This window comes from Salvelinus alpinus, chromosome 16, assembly GCF_045679555.1.
Source record: "Salvelinus alpinus chromosome 16, SLU_Salpinus.1, whole genome shotgun sequence".
NCBI classification, from domain to species: domain Eukaryota; kingdom Metazoa; phylum Chordata; class Actinopteri; order Salmoniformes; family Salmonidae; genus Salvelinus; species Salvelinus alpinus.
In genome coordinates this window covers 21,322,315-21,345,132 of record NC_092101.1, presented here as the reverse complement: position 1 = coordinate 21,345,132, position 22,818 = coordinate 21,322,315, and the positions used below count along the sequence as shown (strand labels likewise).

The 22,818-nt window shown below is 42.7% G+C and overlaps 1 protein-coding gene across 1 annotated transcript in view; it reads right to left on the bottom strand.

The window, feature by feature from the left end:
• Positions 1-8,713: 8,713 nt before the first annotated feature.
• Positions 8,714-22,818, bottom strand: part of gpc5b (glypican 5b) — a 77,309-nt gene continuing 63,204 nt past the window's right edge. Inside the window, exon 9 of the mRNA XM_071345381.1 lies at positions 8,714-10,777. Coding sequence (XP_071201482.1) covers positions 10,578-10,777 — 200 coding nt within the window. The 3' untranslated portion in view covers positions 8,714-10,577. The remainder of the gene's footprint in view (positions 10,778-22,818) is intronic.

Genomic DNA, 22,818 nt, shown 5'->3' with positions numbered 1-22,818 from the left:
CACAGAGCATATCTCACATGCATGGATGTATTATTTTATGCTAAATAACACCAAAAGTTTCCTTTAAAGGGACTTGCTGCTGTGGTTTTGATGTGCGTAGGAGTGTTTTTATCTTTTCTCAGCTTTTATAAAAAAATGTCTCATGAGAAAACAGATCCTTCGCCACAAGATGATAGTACTACTCATACTGAAAGTCGTAGTGGTTAAGTGCATTGCCACATTTAACAAGCACCTTTTGAGCCAAAAGCAAACTAAGACTCATTTCCCACATTCTGCTGTACATGGTGTTCTATTCCATCAAGCTGGTTCTGTGGTTGACCAATATTCTAATCTAACTCATTCACATCTCACACGTCATGTTCAATAAAAAGTTTGTTGCCAAGGACTGTTTGCATGTCAATGCAGAAACAAAATAATTATCCAAGTCAGAACTGTAGGATAAATAAAGGGGGCATATAAGCAGACAATGAAAGCTCTTCCAATATTTGATGATTACATTTCTCTAAAACAGGTTATAGGCTACATGTGCACCACCAAGTCAGAACAGTAGGCGAAATTAAGAGGGGTAAATAGACCAAATTATGAGGGTGAGGCACACAGGCTAGTAACATCTTACTACACAACATACTTAGTATTACTTTCTTAGCTACAGTATACATATCTCCCTGGCATATTACATAATTTATGCAGCAGCATACAATACATTTTTGGACTCACCTTGTTGTGCTGTGCTCATATGAACAGGAAGGTGGCACAGCGGTACTGCGTGGGAAAATTTTGTCATCAAAGTCTGGCATTCTTTGGATTTATGGTGCTTTCAAAACAACTGGGAACTCTGAAAAGGTTGAATCATGATGACGTCATTGATCTTCAGGTTGTAGCTCTAGAAAGAGGCCGGATTTACAATTTCGAGTTGGATGACGGTTCAAAACGTATTTTCCCAGTCGGAGCTCGTTTATTCCCGACTTCCCAGTCGGAGCTCGTTTATTCCCGACTTCCTAGTTGTCTTGAACTCACTGAATCAAGTTTTCGCAGTTCCGAGTTAACAGTTGTTTTGAGCGCGGCATAAATCATGCTTCATTGACAGCATTGCCAATGTTGAATGTTTATCATTTTAAACTTGGAAAAGAGTGTGGTCAGATTCGGAAGCACACAGCCACTCCACTAAATAGCAGGCTAGTGATTGCTTGCAGTTAGCCACTGTCACTGATTCCTTCAAAACCACTCATTGTTGAATTTGCGATTTCCTACTTGTTGTGTAATGTTTATGTCCAATGGCCGATGAGCACCGATTGTAATGGCCAGGGTGTAGCTGGTGCAGAGGAGTCAGGCGCAGGACAGCAGAGATGAGTAATAAAAGTAACTTTACTCAAAATGACCAAATACATGTAGTAATACCAAGCCCACACAAATAGGACCGAAATACATAAAACAAACACGCACAAAAACCATGGGGAAAACAGAGGATTAAATAATGAACATGTAATTGGGGAATTGAAACCAGGTGTGTAAAACAAAGACAAAACAAATGGAAAATTAAAAGTGGATCGGCAATGGCTAGAAGGACGGTGACGTCGACCACCGAACGCCACCCGAACAAGGAGAGGGACCGACTTCGGCGGAAGTCGTGACACCGATAGGATTACAAGGGATTTGCCAGTAGATTGTCGACTTGATTCATGATGATTACAGCTAGTTAAGATTTTGAAAGTATGATGTTGACATGATCGGTCCAATCAAAGCTACTTTACATATAATGTGATTTGACATAGTTTTATGTGTGGTCAATTACCTTGAGCCTTCTTGGATGGGAACTTCTAATGTAACTCTATGGCAGCACCCAAGGGGCTAGAATTTTCTAGCTCTACCCTTACACTTGGCGGTAACGTAGTGTCCCCATGAGTGACAGAACATTGAGCCAATCACGGCGCAACGCTCAGTATCTTCTGCTGGCTTGCCCCACCACCACAGAAAGCACTGAGCTAGGCTGAAACACCTGCATTTTGGAGCTGCCTTACTCAAGAAAACAAAAAAGAGACTATGTTTGTATGCAGCTTTCTTAACTCAATGATATACTGTATATATTTTTTTACATTGTTTGCAAACTGATATGTGACACATATTAATGCCAAAATAACATGCAAAACAGGCAAGCCCCTGCCTAAAATGTGGGGCTCAGCCCCACCTGACCTGAATGACGGGTCGCCACTGCACTCTACTACACAACAAATCCTGGTACATGCTGTTTATTACATTTAGTGTGTTCATTCTGATTTGCATGTCATGGTAATTCAATTGTGGCCAGTAAATCTTATGTGACATTTGAATCAGCTGGTCACAGAGAGAGCAAACAGCGGTATATCCTAGTGTATACAGTGGGGCAAAAAAGTATTTAGTCAGCCACCAATTGTGCAAGTTTTCCCACTTAAAAATATGAGAGAGGCCTGTAATTTTCATCATAGGTACACTTCAACTATGACAGACAAAATGAGAAAATAAAACCCAGAAAATCACATTGTAGGATTTTTAATGAATTTATTTGCAAATTATGGTGGAAAATAAGTATTTGGTCAATAACAAAAGTTTATCTCAATACTTTGTTATATACCCTTTGTTGGCCCCTGTCAAGCCTTTATCGAGCTGGAAGGTTCCAGGTCCATGGTGATACCTGGGACCGTATCCAAAAAGCGTCTCAAATTGGTTTTAAATTTAAGAGCTGCGACCTGGTCTCAGAGCATTTCGTATTATTCTGTACGTAAATCCGATACACTCCATTTAGTGTGGGAGAACTGGGACGAAAGTAATACTTTTAGTAGTTTTTTTCCTAATTACTCAGATATTTTAATTTAATTTTTTATTTTACCTTTTATTTATACAGGTTTTTCTCATTGAGATAACATCTCTTTTCCAAGAGAGACCTGGTCCAATAGCAGCAGGGGGACAACGTTTCAGACAAAACAACTTACATACACTAACACAACATTAAACAAAACTCTAAACACACATACAGAACAACAAAAACATTTAACATAAAAAACACTAAAGTTTTGACTAAAAACAGCTGGCCTAAAGACAATTACACTCTTCTATGATATATACATCGATCAAGTGTTTAAACTCCACCAACGAAACTAGATCATCAAATTTTAAAATGTTTTCAGGACTAAAACTATTTCTACCATGACCTGTTCTAATTTTTGGTACTTTTAGAAGCAAATGAGAATGGGACCGTAATTGATATTTATTTACCGACCTGACTAAAAAATAACAGAGATAAAATGGCATTGTACCCAATATGGCCTTAGAAATCAGTGTATACTAGTGTTTAAGCCTACGCAAGGTCAATGACGACCAGCCAACGGCGCTGTAGAGACCACAATGATGTGTTAGACGTTTTTGATTTGTAATTAACCTGAGGGCTGCATGATACACTGAATCAAGTGCTCTCAAGGTAGTGGTTGAGGCCTGCATATATATAACATCACTAAAATCTAAAACCGTCAGTAATGTACATCGTACCAGCTCCTTCCTGGCCTCAAAAGAAAAACAAGCCTTATGCCAGTAATAAAAACCTATTCTCAGCTTGAGCTTCCTTATCAAGTTCTCTACATGCACAGTGAAGCTCAGCTTTTCATCAACCCACACACCAAAATATGTGTACACTTTAACTTGCTCTATAGTATGTCCAGCCAATGTAGCAATGACATGATTAGTAATATGCCTGGCATTTGAAAATACCATGCATTTAGTTTTACCCGAATTTAGAACCAGCTTTAAATCATACAGATTCTGTTGTATGATGTTAAATGCTCTTTGGGCATTTTCAAAAGCTAAAGATAAACTACTACCACTTGAATAAAGAACAGTATCATCTGCATAAAAATTTACATCTGCTGTTTCTATAAGATCCCCAATGTTGTTGATATACAAAATGAACAACAGTGGGCCCAAAATAGAACCTTGCAGAACACCTGAGCACATCTCTATGGACTCAGATTTACAACCATCCGCCATTACACATTGTGTACGATTTGATAGGTAATTTATAAACCAATCTAGAGCATGACCAGTAATTCCACAACATTTTAACCTTTGCACTAACACAGCATGGTCCACGGTGTCAAAAGCCTTCGACAAATCAATAAAGACAGACACACAATGTAACTTCTTATCAAGAGCACAGTGGATGTCATTTAAAACCTTAAATGTTGCTGAAACAGAGCTAGAGACACCATATTTTATGACAAAGAACTTACAGTTTATATGTCCTCCATCATTAGCAACTGTAATTCAATTTCTAGGGTAAATTTGTTTAAATTTAATAGGCTCGAGAACAGAATTACCACAACATTACTTTTGTACCTGTCGGCAGGGCGGGAGTAACAGCTGGCGAGAAGTGCACAACATCGCTCTTATCTCCATGTTTCTGGTTTCTAATGCTTGTACTATCAGCCATAATTTCATGTTTGTGTCGATTTGAATAATTAATGCTATAGGTTCAACATTTATGAAAATAAACCATGTGTCAACATCACAATGGTGAGCAACCACAATATTTTGGCTTACAATAGTTTACATTGTGTTACTTTCATCCCACCCGTCTCTTCTGTAATTTCTCCCAGGCTAACACTCAAGACTAGCTAGCATGATACTCGAAACCTCGCTCAAAACTACTTTTTTTTTGTTGCAGGGAGTTGGTCCTCCACATTAGGAACTTCACTGCCTCATTCTAGCTTCTGAATTATCTGAGAAAAAGGGCTTGTTACTTTCGCACCGTGTTACTTTTGTCCCAGCTCTCCCCTATTATATGTTGTGTTTCATATGGTTTGTATTCATTTGTGGATGTCCATCATCCATTTTGCATGATATGTTACGAATTACAATTCGTATGATATTTACAAAGTTGTGAAACGTACAATATGTTACGAATTTGCAAAACGTATGATATGTTACAAATTTGCAAAACATATGATATGTTACAAATTCTAGCTAGACGAGTCTTGTGGGGCCTGTGGGAGTCCTAGAGCAACACATGTACGTGTTCCTGAGTCTCACCTTTCCACATAGGTGTTATATTATTGTGTAGCCCAAACTGTTTGGACGCTACAGACAGAAGTTGGCAGATCGGCTGTACCAACTTCAGACGAGTCCCAAGATGCTTGTGGGGGGTCGTAGAGCAAATGAAAACACTATAGAGTTCGTGGGAGTCTCATCTTTCGGATACAAACCGTTCGGACGCTACAGACGATTTTGTGAGAAGGCTGATTTTCAGGATGTGTCATGGTCTGACAAACACAACTCTAGGTCGGTCACATCGGCGGATTCAGTGATTTGAGACGCATCCAATGCAAAAAAAACATATATCTAGCTTAGTGGTTAGAGCGTTGGGCCAGTAACCGAAAGGTTGCTGGATCGACTTCCCGAGCTGACAAAGTAAAAATCTGTCATTCTGCCCCTGAGCAAGGCAGTTAACCCACTGTTCCCCGGGCGCTGTGGATGTTGATTAAGGCAGCCCCCCGCACCTCTCTGATTCAGAGGGGTTGGGTTAAATACAGAAGACACATTTAAGTTGAATGTATTCAGTTGTACAACTGACTAGGTTTCCCCCTTTCCTTAAACCGACAGATTTTTATTTTATGGTAATTCGATTTCAGCAGGGGCACGGACATCAACTCTAGTTGGGTATCCCTTTGGAGCGCAACATTACGTTCCTAAAAAATATGCCTACATTGGGCATGCCTATACATTTGGCAATTGAAGCCATCTAGGGCTTATGTTAACTTTGATTGTGTTCGATGAAAACGATAGGCCTTTCAAACGTTGTATGCAACGTTGTATGCAACATTATCGGCAAGTGACTTGATTGATACCTACTGTGCCAAAGCGATTTAGAGTTGTTCATCTGAATATACATTGAAATAACCTGATATAGGTAATTAAATAATGGAAAGAAAAACATGTTTATTTAGTTCTAAGTATTTAGCCATGTCATGTGAAATAGGCCTCGTGAAATAATTGTAAAAAGTGCAAGAGATAAGGCCTACTGTTGCATGTAGGTTTAGATTATTTATGGATTGATCCTATCAAAACAGAAATATCAAAACATTATTTTAGCAATTCCATGTGGCGCAGGAACCACTGACTCGCTGTATTTAAAAAAATAATCAACACGTGCTGGTAGCAGGTGGCAGGCAGGTAGCCAACGGATAAGAGAATTGGGGCAGAAACTGAAAGGTCGCTGGTTCGAATTCCCGAGCAGACTACGTAAAAAACTAAAATATATAATTCTGTTGATGTGCCCTTGACCAAGGTACTTAACCCTAATTGCTCCAGTAAGTCACTCTGGATAAGAGTGTCTGCTAAATGACTAAAATGCTAAATGAAAAAAATACTGGTAACTCTCAACTGGTTAGGACAGCTGATGAGGTGTCCATTTTGTATGATTCTGTGTGTAAATCCGAGACACTTCATTTAGTATGAAGTGTTAGTTTTGTATGAATTAATTTGTGGATGTCCATCACCCATTTTGTATGATATGCTAGGAATTAAAATTCGTTTTACATTTATGTTACAAATTTGCAAAACGTATGATATGTTAAACATTTTCTAAACGTATGATACAGTATGTTACAAATTTTAGCTAGGTGGCTAACGTTAGCTAGCTCGCTAATGTTAGCTATGCTAAGGGTTAAGGTTAGGGGAAGGGTTAGCTAACATGCTAAGTAATTGCAAAGTATCTAAAAAACAGTAAGTAGTTGAAAAGTTGCTAATTAGCTAAAATTGTCTGTGATAATATTCGAACTCGCAACCTTTAGGTTGCTAGCCGTTCACGTTATACGTCAACCCATCCACCCCGATCAAGCACTCTACTTTCGTTTTTGCCTTAAGTAACCATCTGTCTTATGTAACCATACGAAACGTAACATATCACACTAAATGCTCCGAGACCAGATTGGAATCCCAGAAGTCTAGGAGATCTCCACCAAAGCCCTATGCCCTCCTTACCATTTCTCCATGACAGATGACCTCTCATGCTCTACTGTCCCCCAGGGCAGGCTGCTAATCTCAGTCCATCCCCTTAGCCCGTCATTGCTAAGACACGGAATTAACAACACACATTTGATGGATGAACACCAATTGAACTGAATGAACAGGTTAACTGTGAGGCTTAACCCACTATGTACACATGCACAACCCACACACTTATCCCAGGTTTAAGACTCCACAGGGATGAAAGGGTGGGAAATAGAACGATGGTCAAAAATAGACATGGGTTCAACACATCTACATGTGCTGTATTGGCTATGCGTTTATGTGTGTGTCTGTGGCTCTGTGTGTGGTGCATTCCTGCAGCGTGGTGATGACAGTCTTGGGGCTGGAGGACAGGGCTTAGGTCAGAGGGGGCTGGGCTCAGCTGAGGAGTAGAAGGGGCTGGGTGGTAGAGGGGGCTACAGCTCTCTGGGTCTGGTTCCTTGGATGGTGCTCTACTCTGCCTCTGTCTGGATTGTGAGAGGTCCTGGAATAGCTCTGTGCTGCTGGCCTGGCAGAGAGAAGCAGCTGGTCCGCTAGCTCTGCTGATCCCTGCCTCTCCCTGACTGAAGGAATCCCTGCTATTAATGGAACATTATTACAAAGCACCATGGGACTATAGCAGCATTACAAAGGGTAACCCCATCATTGGCCAAGCTAAATCCTATTCAATCTTTGTGATAGAAAACTGAATTCAATAGACTAATGGAGTTGAGCCAAAATTATGTGGCCTGGCCTGGCCAAGCTCCAGGTCCAGCCACAGTGTCACAGACGCTCTGGCACTTTGTTCGTCTACTGTATGTAGAAATCTGATGTTAGGTTAACCTCTTGAGATGAAGCGTTGGCATAAATCAATTCACTATTTTTCTGCCTTTGTGTGTTTTTTATTAAAATTCCACCTTTAACCTTTGTAGCATTTGGTGAATTTGATCAACTTGGGTACCTTGTAGACTTGTCAGAACACGTTCAGTTGCACTTAGACATAGTGGAAGTTTGTGAAACCAGCGTTCTGTCTCTCTCTCCTTGTGGTTGTGGGCTCTGCCTCACAGGTTAGTTGATATTCAGTGAGAGATGTAATTATTATCTAACAGGGCCTGTAGGGCACTGGTAGTGATTGGCACCAGTTAGTGGGGTTTGGCAGCAGCCCTTGCCAATCCAATCACTGTAATCCGGTGAAGGGCCAGAGGGCAATGAGCAGCGGCAGCCAGCACAGTCTAGCCCTGCGTAGCCTAGCCTTGCCTAGCCTAGCCCGGCTTAGCTCAAGAGGCACAGAGTGGCAGAAACAACATGGGCATGCACTGTTTGGCAAAGCCATGCAGAATCCCCAGCACAGATTTGGAAATATACTGTAGAAAGTCCTTGTTTGAGAAGCAAATCTTCCCCAATACAATATTCAACTTCCTTTATTAGTATTCATATCAACACCGCAAGCATACTGTCTCATAGCAGATGAGAAAAGAATGTTCACAGCTTGACGGTTTGGCTATGCATGACTGGACCTGAAATAAAACATGTCCTTACCACACTAACAGTTTTCTCAGGAACAGCTTGGCTAAGTGCCTCGACAAACACTTTGAACAGTTTGAGGAAAACAAATCAGACTTTCATGCAAACTCACACAATCTCAGTCAGAGAATGCAAAGAGAGAAATGAGGAAAGACACAGTGTGGCAGGCACATCATGGTCAGGTTGACTGTTATATGTTTATTAAAATGCCAATGCGAGTCTACAAAGTCTCCATCCGTTTCAGATAAAGGGCCAGTCTAATATATCAGTCCTGTCATCACTCACCTGGCTCTGAACATTTCTGGCCTTTTAAAAGGGGTTGCAAAGCAAGATTAGCCTCACTTGGCTCGCGAGTTTACATGAATGGTTCACTACCACGGAATCAGCGCAGAGGTAATCAGTCTGGTACTGTAATTACAAGGCTAAAGCAAGATCTCATCATATCAAAAGGTCTGATTGGCCAATTAACATTGACATTCAAAGGAGTGGAGCAGCAATGATGAGGTACATTACTGGACCTGGCATTCAGAACTAACAGGTGAGCCATAGGGTGCATTGCTATCCAGTATAGCAGAGTATTGTACCTGTCACTCACTCTGTCTCCTGGCAACAGCTCAAAGCCACCTGGATAGACAGGGAGTTCATGGGGGTCTTTATTGAGATGAAGGCTCTTTTTATTTGCAGCTTTTGTTTCCTTGCTAGGTAAAACACACTTGGTTATCGTAAACCTGAAACTTCATGCAGGACGGAGGTGTTTGCAGCATCCCTTTAAAGATGGAATCTGCAGTAGGGGAAACAGCACCACTGACCACCCCACGGCCGTTGTTATTGTTTTTCTTTTGTTGACGAAGCGGAGGTGAGGAGCGTTGTGTAACCTGGTAAAAAAAATCCAGTACTATTCTGCTGCATTGATGTCTGAGGGAAAAAACTGTGTTGGTTGTTTGCAGTAACTTCTTTGTTGTTGTAATATCGCAAACAGACATGCCAGTCTGTTAGCCATTTCTGTACTAAGAAAATGAAACATTTAAACCAAAGATGAACATTGTGTGTGACTTCAAATATATACATTTATACACTTGCCATTATAATAGAGGTGATCTTTGTGCAATGGATGCATGTTAACTAGGATGTCAGTGTGTGGGAACATATATTGAGGGTCGGGGTTGGTGCCCATCAAAACATACGGGTAAAATTATTTGGTGAAGTTTATATAAAGGTATCCAAAACCTTTCCACAGCAACAACTCCAATCAAGCCCTTGTTATCCTATCCTTATACAGTACAAACTGTATATTTACATAAATATGTATATTTACATTTGTCCAATAGATCAGTTCTAGTACTGTACAAGCCATTATAAGTTGTTACAATTAAAGTAAATGATATGGTAAAGAAACCCACATGTAGACATAAGTATAGGTAAATAAAGGCACACAAACAAACAAATACACAATCAAAGTCCCACATGGGACCATATAAAACATGTACAGTGTGCTCGGTGACTATTGACAGAAGGCATAATCAAACACAAACTAAGTAACAAATAGAGAGAGCCCAGAGAACATGGCAGTTGGCTTTGGGTGTGGACAGGTGAGGAGAGATGATGTCTGTGTTGGGCCTGATTACATTCTTAAGTTCAGCACTGTTTCTGAACTTTACTGTTCATGACCTAAACCTAGGGACCACAGGAGAACCAAGAGAGTAGTGGGACATATAGCTGACCACATCTGACGGTCAACTGACCAGGCAGTCCAGTGAACCAGAGAGGAGGAGGCAGTGAGGACAAAGCAGAGGTAAAGGCAGCAAGGGAGAGAGAGAGAGAAATGCAGACATCCTACATCGCACAAACACAGCCATGCAGTCCAGCTCCCGCTAACTAACAGAGAGCAGCTGGGGAAAAGCCGCAGGTAGGCTGGTGAGCACCTCCTCTTGTTCTCCTTCTCATCCTCCTCTACCTGCTTTTCCTTCTTGTGAATGCTCCCCACCTCTCTCCAGTGCTCAGTGGCGTCATCAGCGGAAGGGAAGGGGGTCTCAGAGTTGGTGTCATGGTAACCCCAAGGCAGACAGAAGGGTGATGAGGGTGATGGTGATAGCTGGGTGGTGTGTTGGGGTGTGGCCCGCGGCTTTCACAGCTACCTGTGGAGGGGGTTGAATGGTAGGGACCTGGCGTGGGGGCTCCCTGGCTCCTGGGCTCTTCCCCAGTGGAACACCAGCAGTGGCCATGTCCACTCTCTCATTCTCATCTGGGGAGAGAAACAGAGAGAGATACCAGATAGAGCTATTGCTGTTACATCAAAGAGGTACAAGGGGAAAGAAAGAGAGGACAGAACGATTAAGACAGAGGGAGTGAGGTATCCTAACACAGACACACACAAACCTGTTGAAGGAGATCTACAAAACCTGAGATCATTTGAAACTCGCTACTGACAGATAATACACCCACAAAACAAGGAGACAAAAACGAATGTTTACAGTAAATTTGTGAGAACAACTCTGTCAAAGATTAACCCTACTTGGTTTCATGAGTTTCGTGGATTTATCACCCCGCAGCTTTGAATCAAGGGTGAGCTGTGGTGAGTAAATCACTGAGACAGTAACGGGACTGATAGTGGTATATAGTGAATGTAATGACAGTTAACAACATGAACCTGACAGCAGTTACAGCTAAAGCCAGTTAATGATCCACAGACATACAAGCTCCTGTGTGTGTATGTATATTATGCAAGAACACACACAAAGTATTTAGATATTTATTTGCATAGGCCTATTGCTTTTAGTCAGATGGCCGTCCACAAATACACATACTGTACCAGTCAAAAGTTTGGACACGCCAACTCATGCAAGTGTTTTTCTTTATTTTTATTATTTTCTACATTGTGTAATAATAGTGAAGACACCAAAACTATGAAATAACACATATGGAATCATGTAGTAACCAAAATATATTTTATATTTAAGATTCTTCAAAGTAGTCACCCTTTTCCTTGATGACAGCTTTGCACACTCACCAGCAAAGCACCCCCACATCATCACACCTCCTCCTCCATGCTTGTGGGAACCACAACATGCGGAAATCATACATTCACCTACTCTGCATCTCTCAAAGACACGGCGGTTGGAAACAAAAATCTCAAAGTTGGACTCATCAGACCAAAAGACAGATTTCCACCGGTCTAAATGTCCATTGCTTGTGTTTCTTGGCCCAAGCAAGTCTCTTCTTATTGTTGTCCTTTAGTAGTGGTTTCTTTGCAGCAATTCGACCATGAAGGCCTGATTCATGCAGTCTCCTCTGAACAGTTGATGCTGAGATGTGTCTGTTACTTGAACTCTGTGAAGCATTTACTAGGGCTGCAATTTCTGAGTCTGGTAACTCTAATGAACTTATCCTCTGCAGCAGAAGTAACTCCGGGTCTTCCTTTCCTGTGGCGGTCCTCATGAGAGCCAGTTTCATCATAGCGCTTGATGGTTTTTGCGACTGCACTTGAAATTTTCCGCATTGACTCACCTTCCTGTCTTAAAGTAATGATGCACTGTCATTTCTCTTTGCTTATTTGAGCTGTTCTTGTCATAATATGGACTTGGTATTTTACCAAATAGGGCTATCTTCTGTATACAACCCCTACCTTGTCACAACACAACTGATTGGCTCAAAGACATCAAGAAGGAAAGAAATTCCACCAATTAACAAGGCACACCTGTTAATTGAAATGCATTCCAGGTGACTACCTCATGAAGCTGGTTGAGAGAATGCAAAGAGTGTGCAAAGCTGTCATCAAGGCAAAGGGTGGCTATTTGAAGAATCTCAAATATAAAATATATTTAGCACTTTTTTAGTTACTTCATAGTTTTGGTGTCTTCACTATTATTCTACAATGTAGAAAATAGTAAAAATAAAGAAAAACCCTTGAATGAGTAGGCGTGTCCAAACTTTTGACTGGTACTGTACATATACACAGGTGTGCGCGAGTGTGAGGTAAGTTTTAATCAATCAGTGTGTCTCCCTGCCCAGGCGAGGTCCTTAGTAGAAGCAGGCTGGAGGCTTGGTTTGTCCTCAAAGAGAGTTGTTGTTCCAGCAGATACACAACATATGTCTGGAGAACACACTCCAGGTGCCCCTCTTCTGCTCAACGGCACTATGTGTGTGTGTATGTGTGTGTGTGTGTATACGTGTATACGTGTGGTGATGTACTGGTGTCGGCTGGCATGCATTTCACTCCCTGACAAAACCTCTTCCTGCTCCCAGGAGTGTTGGCTGAGCTAAATGAGTGGATTAAGACAGTAAAGGCATCACAGACAGCCGAGGGGAGAAACAGAGCACAACAGACACGTCCTCTCACAATGGCCATTGTACTCACACTACAATAGACAAAGGAGCTCTTTATCTGCCATTGCAATGAGGTGAGCTGTATATGATCATTACAAAATCATTATCGGAGATGAACAAACAGCCCCAATAGGCCTATTGACTTTAGCGATTGTATTGGCAGGATTTGCACATCCCAATGTGTTTGCCTGAATGTTTACAGACGTCTTGGTGAATGTAAATCTGTGCATGAGAAAATCAGTGTGGGTCCTCAACAGATGATTTAATAGCGCCAGAATGTTTAGTCACTCTGCATCTGTCCTGGATTTCATACCATCTCAGTCACTGGCTATGAGGAAACTTATATTCTCTGGAGAGTCAGGCTCATTTTCATTCAATCTGCACTGGGACAAGCAGCACAAACACACAACTCTGTATGTGTGTTTGTGTGTGCACATGCATATGTAGAGGTGTGTGGGTGTATGCGTGCATGTGTGTGTGTGTTTAGAGGTCAGGGGTAATTGAGACAGTTTAGGGAGGAGGACATGACAGAGGATAGTGGTAGAGCAGTAGAGCTGGTGGTAATGGTGTCTACCCGTCTACATGCCCTACAGCACCGCTGTCTCCTAGCAACGCAGGTTGACGTTTATTGTCATGAGTCTTACCCTGGAGGCAGAACTGAGCGGTTTCCGCAAGATGGGCCAGCTACAAAGTACAAAATTGGCTATATCGCTAAATTTAATGAAAACAAAAGCTTAGCTTAGGGTTTAAGGTTAGCGTTAGGCATTACAGTTAGCAGTGTGGTTAAGGTTAGGGTTAAATCAGATTTTAGGACTTTGTGGCTGTGCCAGCTAGTGACCACTCTGCAGAGCCGCCTCCAGTACATGAGTCATCTTAATAAATGCCAAACTGCCCTAGCAGCCCCAGAACATGTCACTCACTGGGGATAGAGTGGAGACACACAGCCAGTTGGTGAGTGATGAGCAATGCCCAGAGTCCCCATGCTAATAAGCCCATTTAACCTTTCCAAGAAGAGGTTAATGTGTGCGTGTGTTTGTGTGTGTGTGTGTGTGTATGACGTTGACATTTCCAGAAATCTTCAGTGCCGAGGTCCATAGGGATAATATCAGGAATTGCTCGAAAAAAAGTCTGTGTCTGTGTCTATGTCCATGTATACAGTGAATATGAGATGTGAATGTAACAGAGTTGACGATTTCATCTTAAATCTTACCATAAATCCCATTGTGACAGGGGCAATGGAAGCTTTTAGTGCGCAACAGGGAGTGGCAATTGAATGCAAGCTTCACACATTTTGCATTGTTAAAACATTCTAGACTGTTTATCTATGGGTAACAGGGTTAACGTGTTATATACTCGACCCGCTCAGTTGTCCACCACAAAACCAGAAAATGATGTCAAAATGATGAATCTTGGCACTTTAGCAAGTCTTTATTAATGTAAAAAAATCCGGATTTATTCAATTCTCAATGTGATCTATATTAAAGGGGCACTTCATTGAATATAACATTCAATATTGGCCCACAATTTCTACTTAAAATATTAAAGGAACACAAAAAGCAATAATTTCTTGGAAAAACCCTGCTATGAATATGAACCTTTTATTGTAATGTGTGTAATTTGAGGGTGTACTGTATTGGAATGAGTCTGTCCCAGTTACTATGAAAGGCTGTTACAACACAGTGTGAAGGGTTAGTAGTGAGACACAATCAGGGACACTGCCAGGTTTGATGTATGCATCCTGAATTGTGGCCAGACTACGTGTCTGATAGAGACGTCAGCTCCTGCAGATCTGGGCTGAGGAAAGAGTCCCTCAGCTCTGCCTGCTTTCAGCTTGGGCGTCGTGGGGGTTGGCGTATGCAAGGGGTTTGCAATGGGCAACAGCAGGGGCTCTCGAGCATGGTGAAGGGAAATAAATCACCCAGCCGGGAGACATCGCCGTGACAACCCAGAGGAATTCGCCCAGCGAGCGGAGCCAGACAGGGTGAAATATGGAGGAGATCTCAGACCCAGCTGCAGATGCTTGCCTCCCTGCCTCTGCCTGGCTTCAGCAGAGCACATGGCTTCCTCTCTCACACAGACATGTTCATGAGAGGAGGAACACCATGCTCCATCAGGATTTCTGTTTGTCACAATCTTCACTTGACTGATGAGCTAATTTTATACTTACAGGCCATTCCTCGTGGTCTTTGGCTGAATAGAAACATGTACGCTAATCAGCTGGAGACCAGTTTCACCTGGACTGCCCTTGTTTTGGATACAGTAACAGTTGTGTAACACTCAGATTTTTGACAAAGCAGGAATCATAAATATGGCAAATGGCCAAAAAACAGGGGTTGGCAGGGCAGGAATGTCATTAACACAAAGGAAGGACGTGTGGTGTGTGTGCCACTCCTAACCACCTGAGCGAGGGCGTGGCGCTTCAGTGTCACACTATAACAAGGCAACAGTCACCATTGCGGTCGGAACATGTGACAACGTCCCGTCGGTGGGTGGGTCAGGACGTTGTGAGATCAGACATGGGGAATTGAAACCCCCCCCAAGGCCAGAGGCATCAGGCCAGTCAGTCATTAACCTGCTCCAACCCAGGGGAGGAGCAGTCAAACCCCACACAGGAGGAGAGGGGTGGACACCCCATTTTCTCACCTTCAGTGACAGCTAGTGGGGGAATTCACCCAGCACTGTGCTGTGTGACTGTATGCTGGACAGGTGTGTCTTGGAAATGCCCCGTGACAACAAACAGGAGATGCAGCATGTCAGGGCTAGAACACAGGCAGGATTCAGATTGGCTGAGGTGAGGTCACCTTAATTATAGTTTACCATGCTGATGCAGTCTGGCGGCCCTTTATGTGGAAAACACCAGTCTTATAATTATCAATACGCACATACACATACCAGGACATAAGATACGGGCTGGGGTTTCAGTGTGTGACACATGCAAACAGTGGTCTGAGCTCCTGCCAGAGACCTGTGTGGTACCGGTAAGGGAGCATCCTTTGTGCCATGTCTGAGACTGCTGATGGATATGAGGAGGGAGGATTGAGGTGTGGACTGTGAAGGGATGAAAGATAGTGTGAGAGAAGCAAGGGGTTTTCCATAGACTTGTTAGACATAGACAGACATAACTCAACCACTCAACACATGGAATATTCAGATATGGCATTCCTGAGATTCTTAGAAGCGGTACTAACACTCAGATTGCACATAGTGTACAGTCCTAGAGATTCTCTCATTACAACGACTATTACCATCTACATAGTTGAGGCTGTACCAGATATACAGACAGTAGAAGAGAAAACACACGCGCGTGTGCGAAAACACACACACACACACATTTACCCATTGATGTGATGTGACCTTGAGTGGGGTTGGAGGGGGGCAGGGGGGTAAAGGTATCCCTGTATTTCCAGCTGAATCAGTAATGAGCATTTCATTACCTTGGCCAATATCCTTTAGAGAGGACTGGCTGCACACACAAAGAAATGAGGCAGACTGGCAGACACTACAGAGCTGCTTCTCTCTCAGCCTTTCAGTACAGTATCTTTCTCTCTCTATCTGAAACAGTATATCTCTCTAGTGATCACGCTACTGTCTCACCAGGAAAACTACCTTGGAGTAGTTTGGGAGGCCATTTAAGATGGAAAATAATTATGCTAAAGCATACATTTGTGTGATAGCACATTAACTTGTTTGAGTGCTCATGTATACTGTAGATGACATAGGCTAAGTATGGGTTGCTGCTGGGAAAGTAGTCTGTGGCTGAGAGGCATCTCCACTGGCCAATCTTAAAACCTACAGTACTACAGTAGTGCTTTTCCTGGTAATGATGATGATGATGATCCACAGACAGAGAAACTCAGGGAACAGGATATCCATATTAGCCCACGGCACTGGATAAACCTTGCAATTTAACTGTAACTGACACACATTCCTCTTCACAGTCCAGGTGTAAACACACACACACACAATGCTGATATAAAAACGATGTGGCAGAATTAAATAATGTAACGTTTTGTAGAGGTACATGCAAATACAAAAAAAGAGTGGGCATGTTCATCACTGTCACTATGTTAAACGTAGAGGCAGACAGTACATTACCCATCTTCCCTGACTGTCCTGTCAGTAGGGTTATAAATATTGTCAGCAACAATGTGATGGAGCTTTGGCACAGAGGCCGACCTCTAGTACATCAATCAATATCAATTACATCCTCTATCACACCTTTACTTCAACACCTAGAACCAGACAAACATATATCAAAACAAGGCTGCCAGGTGAGGTGAGGTGAGGTGTGTATATCCTCCCTCCCCACTAGGTGAACACAGAAAGTTTGACCTTAAAATGAGCCAATTTCCCTTCCCATGTCTGCCTGTGCTTAGCTTAGGTTTAATTGGCTGTATAACAATGAACACTCATTCACACAGCCCAGCAATGAAATAGAGCCACACAAACAGACAAAGGAAAATTGAAGCCACATAGCCTACAACCACACTCATCCATACATACATACTGTATGGACCCAAACGTACATTGCATGGTCAGGATCAACCTGTTTCGCTCTCCATCTTTCTCTCACAACACATCTGACACATGCACATACACACACGCACACACACTGGCAGTGCAGGGAAGGGTTGTGTTACACTGAGCTGCAGATTTCACCCTCAGCAACTATTTATCAGGCTCCGGAGCTGAACAATCGCATAGAGTTACAGATTGAGCATGGAATCAGAGGAAGGAGCCAGACTCATATAGGCCTTATTATTCTAGCCTCCAACCACAGCATCTCTTTATCAAACAAATGATATTCATTTCTCTCCTGATGATTCACCTTCATCAAGGTGAAACACTGGCCACTGGCTTAATTTATACAATCCTCACTAGCTGTTGTATAAACACGTTCAGTGCTCTATTCACCATACCTTAATGGGAAAACTGAACTACTACAGTATACAATTATCAGAAGAGGCTGGTGGGAGGAGCTTTAGGAGGACGGGCTCATTGTAATGACTAGAATGGAATTAATGGAACGGAGTTAAACATGCTGTTTCCGCCTCCCGAGAGGCGCAGCGGTCTAGGCACTGCATCGCAGCGCTTGAGACGTCACTACAGACCCGGGTTCGACCCCAGGCTGTCACAGCTGGCCATGACCGGGAGACCCCTGAGGCGGCGCATAATTGGCCCAGCGTCATCCGGGTTAGGGGAGGATTTGGCCGGGCGGGATTTCCTTGTCCCATCGCGCCCTAGCAACTCCTTGTGGCGGGCCGGGTGCCTGCAAGCTGACTTCGGTAGCCACATTGGTGCGGCTGGCTTCCGGGTTAAGCGAGCAGTGTGTCAAGAAGCAGTGTGGCTTGGCAGGGTCGTATTTCGGAGACTGCATGGCTCTCGACCTTCACCTCTCCCGAGTCCGTATGGGAGTTGCAGCGATGGGACAAGACTAACTACCAATTGGATATCATGAAATTGGGGAGAAAAAGGGGTAAAAGTAAAAAAATTTAAAAAATGCTGTTTCCATATACTGTATGTTTGATACCGTTCCATGGTTTACAATGAGCACGTCCTACTATAGCGCCTTCCACCAGCCTCCTCTGATTAAGATCATTCCCAATTAAGAAAGGCCATATTCACCCACTCTTGCATCACTAAAAACTTCAACATGAATCTCAGCTAACATCCTCACCACCAACCCATCTTCCACTCATATGTTGCACAAACAAATGTGTACATCAATTGATAGAAATCCTTTTGAAATGTCTGTGTCAGTATATCTTAAATTTGGTTTGGATCATATGCATCTATCCAGTGTGTGGGTAGAAGGATCCCTTCTAGATGAGTAGTAACAGTGAGAGAGCACAGTGAATCTCTCATTCTTTAATGAGGGTTATTTCCCACCCCTGGGGTGCCATAGACGATGCATTACTGACACTGCACTCAATTAGACACTACACCTAGCACATTCAACCCAGCGACAAGCTGTTTACCACCATACACACACACACACACACACACACACCCCATTACTTTTAATTACAATCTCATGAACTTATTACTATCCAAAAACTTGTGAAAAAGCATCATATTGTCAGTCATCCGTCAGAAAGAGATACTGTATATGGTATATTGCCATACTGTAGCATAATTACTACGGTACAAGTCATATTGTAATCTGTCACTTGTACATGACATGTGGAACATTTTCACGATCAACTTCAAATAACTGCAAACCGTTTTTGTTGGAACAAGGTTTGGGATTTAGGCCGCATTTCGCTCCAGGCATGAATGTTAAAGCCTCCCCCAGGGATGAAGGAAAGCTCCCAGCTCATCTACTGTAGCCTACGTCCTATGTATGTCAGGAGATAAATGTATACTCTCATAAACACTGAAATCCAATGCAGATTTCACTGGAAGGCAACAGAACCAGAGCTGCAGCCACTGTCCGGCCAGTACATTTACGCTGTGTTAAAACAGGACTAAAGGAGCCAGAGGAACACTGGTGTTGGCAGTGACAAACAGACCCAGCCCCACTGACCCTGAATGTGAACAGTGAGTACACAGCACTGGGCCAGGGGTCTGCTATGTTCTACTCTGCCTAGCTCAGCTGCTCTCCATCTCTCCCCTGGGGCCAACTGGCCGACACTGCCACGGATATTATCAGCTAAGCACTTTAATTTCCCCTGGCCTTCCCCTTTATCCATGGGATCTGCCTGGAAGACCAGAGGGAGCACAAAATGGCTGCTGCTGCACTCCGTAGCAGATGTATGCATGGCAACACACAGAGAAAGAGAAACTGGCTTTCTAAACCAGAACACGCCCTTCAGTTGGACATGAGATACTGTTACTGTTTATTCTAAACTACAATTGATCGATTGATCTGCTTTGCCAAATGTGCAGACAGTGCGCTGCTCACCAGAAACATAATTGTGCACAAGGGGCGTTGTTACTGGGAACCTCAGCTCTATGTACTGTATTTATGAGGAAGGGGTTCAAATATGTCAACGGCCATGCTTTGCGAACAAGGTGAGGCTTATGTCTGACTGCTTTGATGTGTTTAGTCAAGCAGAGTTCCTATGTTCCTCCTCCCATTGTAATAACCACGGTTACAGTATGTGTATTTTATTCCATGCATATTAAATCCTCATTCTTTCTGTGAATGGTGGCAAATAACAGCCAATCAAAACGGGGATACACATCAGCATCTTTTGCCTGGCGAAGAACCTCATTTGTCAGGAATTTTACATTTGCCTGGGCGTGTTTTTTTTTTTTTAAGGCCGCCACATTAACGCAACCGACCAGCCTCAGCCTCACATCACCGTGGGAGACTAATAGGCCATGCAATGAGTTCATTTCCTCAGCTGCCTTCATAAGCAGACATTTCCATCTCAATTTAAACTTTGAGAGAGGGAGTTGCATGAAAGGGATCCGAGACAACAACATTAGAAACACACGCACATTAAATATGAAAGACCAGACAAAGCACTCGTCTAGAGTGTGGTATCCTGATCTTGCATTATTCTATCAAGGAGAGAGAGTGATAGAGTAGAGGATAGACTAAGGTAATGTAAAATATATCTACATATTTTTGGACTAAAATAAACATTTTGCCTGCTAATCAATAGGACATCAATCATTTCTCAATCAATCAAAACTCTAAATAAATTACAAATGTACACATCAATATTTTACCATTAAGTTTAAAAGAACTGTTCAATCCCTAGATGAAAAACAAAAAAAGTATATGTTCCTACAACTCCCCCCATAGTGAGTTTTTGTTCATCACAGTGTCACTGAGGTAAGCGATGTCCCTCTGTAAGTGAAAGATGTTTTCTGAAACAAGGCTAGTGAAGACATTGGGTCAGATATTGTAGGTTATGAGAGTTGTGACTGTTTAAGAATGGTTGACTATTTGCTTCCGTTTGTGTTCTTTTTGTTATGTTGTCCTTGAACGAGACCCTGGAGACCACGGACCACCTTGTATCCATAGCAACAGAGATTGTCCCCGGAAAAACCCAGATCATTCCTCTCCCGGAGCGGTGCATTTTGGGAATTCTGGAGGGGAGGATATGTTCCATTTCTCTGGGATGGTCATAATCATAGAAGGTGGATAAATTAATATGTCCTACTCAGCCTGTTTACCATTGAAAAAAAATAGTAAGTTCCGGTCTGCTTAACAGAGGCACCAAAGCATTAGCACCTGGGTCTGGTCTGCTTAGTTCATTGACTGTATATGAATTTTAATAAAATAGGGAGTGGGAAGTTTCGCTTCCTCTTCCGTCTCTGGTCCTAATTACATTAGCATTATTGACATTGCAAAGGGCGGACCTGTCTCAGCAAAGGAACTCTTGTTTATTTGGGATAAGAAAATCTATTTAGAATCCTAAAAGATTCCAGAATAAAAAGAGAAAGATTCTATCCCAGCCTCGGAGTGAAAACCTCATCCAAACAGACCAGGGGCTGGCTATCCATCTTGACCTCAATCATTTTCTAAGTAAAGAAAACATTCCTTTGATATTGAGAAACACATTATTAAAGCAGATTATCCATCACAGATCAAAGTGGTCAGTGACTCAGAGATTAACAGTGGCCAAAGCCCCACAGAATAATGGCCTCGCCTGCCCTTCTGCCCACAACTACACTAGCATTAAGCCAACAGCAGAGTGGAACCACATTGTCATCAAACAACAGCCAAACACCACTGCAGATTCACCACGACCAAGCAATAACTCATCATAGCACAACTATCATGACATCATGGGAGGACCAGGCCAATCTGACCAGGGTATCATTGTAGGATTAGGAGAAAACTTAATCTAGCTCAGAAAACAAAGATAGATACACTGTAGTGAGAGAGAGAAAGAGGAGAGAGATAAATAAAGAGAAAGATCTGTGATTCAATATTATCTAACATCCTGACACAGTGGAGCGTAGCTTTTCTGAATATCTCTCTTTGGGGAGCATGGAAAGTAACTCCGTGACATAGGCATAGTGCACTATGGAAGCTTTACTGTGAAATAATCAACATATCCCATTTTCCATTCTGTTACTGAGTTATGATGTAGCTTCACGTATACATACATACAATCATACATACAATCATACATACAGTACATACCTATGCTGGGGTAGAATTAGCTCAAAACAGGATGGATGCAAACCTCATTCGAAACCTCTCCTCTCAGTCTACCCTCTGTATCCCCTACACCACCATATTGGACGACCATTCTAGTCGTACCTGTACATCTACCGTATTACCCTGTTCTCTCTGTCCAACTATTAGTCTCTACTCTAGCTGACCTGTATAGCCTCCCATCCTCAGCCACCCCCAGTGTTATCTCACAGTGCCTCTCCCCTGTTCAGCTTCCATGTGATCCCACAGCACAATCTGCTTCCCTCAGCAGACGGAGAGATGGAGAGAGAGAGAGGAGAGAGAGAGGAAAGGCAAATGGGTAAATCCTCCTCAGCTCTCTCAGGATGCCCCTTCTGGCTCCATTTCGTGTGTGTGTATATGTGAAATGAGAGCACAGAGAGGATGGCCTACATTAAGCTTCTGTATGTGAACTTTAGGAGTGCTGACAGTGTGGGGAAGATTGTACCCATTCTGTCAATGCAAGTCCTAGTCCCAGTCTCACAGAGTCCCAGTCTCACACGAGTACAGAAGTACACACACCCTTACATGCTCACACACACATTCAGAGTGTGACAACAATTTATGAGAATCTGTCAACAGCACGTACCAGCTGTATCCAAATCTAACCTTTGGCTTTGACGGAGTGCAGAAGAGTAAAGTAGTGAAACAAGGCTCTTGCTTTCCAGCAGTCACACTACACTGAGCTACAACTCATTATGAAATTCAGCTTCCAGGGACTTAGCTATGGGAAATGAGCGAGATCAGTGCTCGCTGTGTGTTGTACGAGTTACATTAAGCCACAAACCATACTCATGAATACTCATTTAATTGTCATCGTC